Source organism: Electrophorus electricus, chromosome 21, assembly GCF_041902795.1.
Source record: "Electrophorus electricus isolate QZ-2024a chromosome 21, ASM4190279v1, whole genome shotgun sequence".
NCBI lineage: Eukaryota > Metazoa > Chordata > Actinopteri > Gymnotiformes > Gymnotidae > Electrophorus > Electrophorus electricus.
This window is the reverse complement of record NC_137517.1, coordinates 19340001-19344185: the sequence shown is the minus strand read 5'-3', so window position 1 is coordinate 19344185 and position 4185 is coordinate 19340001. Positions and strand designations below refer to the sequence as shown.

General features: G+C 44.9%; 1 protein-coding gene across 4 annotated transcripts in view; it reads right to left on the bottom strand.

Moving 5' to 3' along the window:
* The window catches only part of wdr91 (WD repeat domain 91), a 25437-nt gene continuing 21252 nt past the window's right edge, over positions 1–4185 (bottom strand). For all 4 annotated transcript variants that reach the window (XM_081704296.1, XM_081704297.1, XM_081704295.1 and 1 more), the window contains 3 exons: positions 3551–3663; positions 3076–3273; positions 1–2284 (listed from right to left, as the gene is read on the bottom strand). In XM_081704296.1, the coding sequence (XP_081560422.1) occupies positions 2120–2284; positions 3076–3273; positions 3551–3663 (476 nt within the window). In that variant the 3' untranslated portion in view covers positions 1–2119. The remainder of the gene's footprint in view (positions 2285–3075; positions 3274–3550; positions 3664–4185) is intronic.

Genomic DNA, 4185 nt, shown 5'->3' with positions numbered 1-4185 from the left:
TGCAAGTCTCCAACTGAAGAGTTTAATAAAGAATCAGAAACGAGTGCACTAACCAGAACAAAATAAAGCCAATGTTACAGCCAATGACCAAGAGCCTTATAAAAGGCACAACATAACAGCCCTCAGGTGGTCTGGCAATGAAGCATAACACACACCACCTGAGGGAGGCGTGGGGAGAAATCATAACACAGAACACATGGAACAGAAACACCACACACAAACAAACACACAACACATGGAACAGAAACACCACACATAAACAAATGCCATCAGATTGTCTGACACTGACTTTATTAACCTGGGTGATGTCCGAGCTGATATGACTCTCTTATGTCACAGGACCACCACAGAGCAGGTATTATTTGGAGTGTACCAGGCATGACCGCGCAAGTATGAGTGCACCAGGCATGACCGTGCAAGTATGAGTGGCGTTATGTATGTGTTTTGATGTGTTATATATCATTACTTTTCTAATGCCTCACAAATGATAAATGCCTTTTTTCAGGGTAGATCTCGTTTTGGGGAGTTTCAGGTGGGGAAAACGGACCAGAAAAAGTGACATACAACTGGACACCTGGTAGCTTTTCAGCTGCAAGCAGAGGAGGTTCAGCAAAGAGGTGATAGTACTACTGCCAACAACATGAAGTGTTCACCTCAACACATCACAATAAACTAGGAATAGGGTTAGTAATCTAGCATTTAGGACTCTAATATTTCATTCCTAGACTAACATTATAGCAATAAAATAATTTAAAATTTGCATTGTGGCTTCTCAACATGGTTAATGTTTTAAAAGCTTTCTTATGCAAATTAACCAATGATGAAAATGAGTGCAGTGAAGACAGAGCATACTTGAAACCTGTCCAGGTTCAAATGCAGTACTGGTGAAGTGCTGGAGGCAGATGGCACGTCCTGGGGGAGTTGGGGGTCCTGGAGCCCAACCTGTACTGGGAAGGGGATCTGTGGGATTGAAACAAAAGTGGAGCTACCTCAAGGAGTGGGCGATGACACCGCTCTTAATGATGTCCGGTTCTTTTGCTGCAGATAAGGTGTGGCATGTATTTTGGAATGCATGGCACATTCAACTGAAGTGTTCTTTAGAGTTTGTGTGTGTGAGAGTTTATGTAGACATGCATTAACAGGGCATCTTGTATTTGCAAAACATTACTGGTCATAAAAACCAGTGCAAACCTCATTTGTTTCTTCTGTTATAGGATGCAGTGGTGACAGTCCTGATCTTAGATAGTGTCCACATTTGGCTTACACTGCTGCGAAACATACAGGACAGCTAGCACAAGGCTAACCACCTTCTCTAGGCTAACAGTACCTTCTCTAGGTTAACATTAACTTCGCTAAATTAAAATTACCTTCAGTAACTTAACATTACACTTCTCTAGGCTAACATTACATTACAATGGAGAGACATCTACCCAAGTGGATGGAGAGCCACACCAGTGGACATAGAGCCATACCAGTGGACTGAGGGTAATGCCTGTGTACAGACAGTTACACCAATGGACCGAGAGTTACCCCAGTGGATGAAGAGCTACCCCAGTAGGCAGAGACACCAGCCTGGCACAAAAAAGGAAGACTATCGCAGAGATGAATAAATTCATATTTACCTTATTTTAATACTTGGTTTCATTAGCATATATAATGTATAATACTGCAGAAGCACAGGGCTGATTGTACATACATGCCCTTGGTGAACTTCCTGATTAAATCAAGATTATGATGCTATATCTGGTACAACGTACTCATTGACTTGTAACATAAGTCTCCATATAAACACCCATCACTGGAATTTACAATGATATAGAAAAAGCACAATGACATAGAAAATGCACAAGATTGTTTGTTTTGGGTTTTTTAAAACTGATTTCTGCATCTCCAGCCCATTGCTGGACCCTCTTCCTCCTCTTCATCTACTGAGACTTCAATTTTTAAAGAGTAATAAACATGACCATTGGCCATAAAGACCAGCTAATGTTTGGCAGAAGTGAACAGGCAGGACATGCTGACTTCAGCCTTCACAGTGACAGGGGCTGAGAATGCGCTGATCTGGAATCAGGGCTTCAGCCCTCACAGTGAGAGGGGCTGAGATCGTGCTGATCTGGGATCAGGGCTTCTGTGCAAGGAGTGTACTCAGTTTGATCTTTCCGTCCATAGAGGCGGTGAGACAGGTTCCACAGTCCATAGCAGAGCACCAGTCCACAGTCACCACAGGAGCCTTGTGGCCACCTAGAGACAACACGTTCTCCAGACCCACCTCCCCCTTGTTCAGCTGGGCAGGTGAGGATGAGGATGTACACACACACACACACACACACACAAACAAAATATTAGCAAATGCAGGCAGTGAAAATAGAATTTCAACCACTATACATTACATTTACAGTATCTGGCAGACGCTCTTATCCAGAGCGACTTATGAAAGTGCTTTGTCTTTCACTCCTAGAATATCCTGGTACAGTACAGTAGGTTAGAGTCCAACATACCAATGAACTAGAATATTGTAGAATACAGGGATCACTGCTGATGACTAGAAGTACAAACACATATAAGCTCTATAACAGACAGTGATTAGTGTAATAAACAATAACTACTAGAGTTTGTTAGTCAGCATAGGAGCATGGTCAGTGATCATTTAAATATTCCACAAATAGACAGTCTGCGTTTGAAGACTGGAAGGGACTCTGCTGTCCAGACAGCCAGTGGAAATTCGCTCCACCATCTGGGAGCAGGACAGAGAATCGTCTCCATGCTTGTCTCCATGGTGTTTCAAGACGAGCTGTACTTGAGGTTGGAAGTACTTAAGGTACGTATCGGGCTTTGACCTTTGACCACATGTATGGAGGGGCTGGTCCAGTTTTGGCTTTGTAGGTGAACATCAAGGTTTTAAATCTGATGCAGGGAGCTACTGGAAGCCAGTGAAGGGCTGGGAGTTCCTGGGATGTACAGAAGCTCGGAAGGCTGAGCGTGGAGCTCAGGTGTATTCAGAAGGGTGGAGCTCAGGTGTGTTTAGTAGGGTTGAGCTCAAGTGTGTTCAGAAGGGTGGTGCACAGGTGTATTTACCCGGTGTATGAGGCCTCCGCTGTTGGAGCAGGTGAGGACATGGTGCCCCTCTGAGTCAAACGCGAATAGACGCCCATGCGGCATCTGCACCTGCTTATAGCCGCTGTAGCCAGACAGCACAAAGGGCCCCACTGCATCCTGGGAAAGTGAGTACTCAGACTGCTTCACACCAGAGCGGTGGATGTTCCACTGGATGAACTGGAGGACACACACACACACACACACACACATACACATACACACACACACGTGCACACACAAAAATATGCAGACATGCTCATGTACACACGCACACACAAACACACACATATATGCACATATAACATATAGCTATAATTAAACAAGAAATTACCCCTGTAGGCTTTTTGAGTATGTTCAGGTTCTGTACATGGTGTGAGAGACAGACACACATGCATGCGCACCCCCCCACCACACACACACACTTTGGTGATCACAAAGAGCCCGGTATTCTCACTTTGCCATCCTCTCCAATGCTGAAGACGGTATTCTCATCATAGCTGAACTCAACGCTGTACACTGCCCCAGTGTGAGCCTTCCAACTCATCACGCTCTCATACCGCTGCATGTCTGCATATGATGGAGACAAAGGTGTGTGTGTGTGTGTGTGTGTGTGTGTGTGTGTGTGTGTGTGTGTGAGAGAGAGAGAGAGACGTAAAAACAAGATATAAAGATGTAAGCACAAAGACAACAGCATGGTGAAACAAAATAACTGATGTGTTCTCCAGTGTAATGATCGGGGGGGGGTTAGCACCGCTTACACCTGCAGTGGAAATGCATTATACACACACACACACACACACACACACACACACACTCACTATCTGATCTCCAAAACCTGAAACGTCAGTGTGTTCTGGGACACCAGCGATGACATCACTGTCACTCTCAGAAATAAGTGTCTATATGACTGTCTGGTGGGTCCTGGCTGGTGTGTGACGATAAAGGGTGAAGCCCCACAGTGTAACAGAGATGGGGGTGTTACAGAAGCCCCACAGCACAGTGTAACAGAGACGGTGGTATTACAGAAGCCCCGCAGCACAGTGTAACAGAGACAGTGGTGTTACAGTAGCCCCAGAACACAGTGTAACA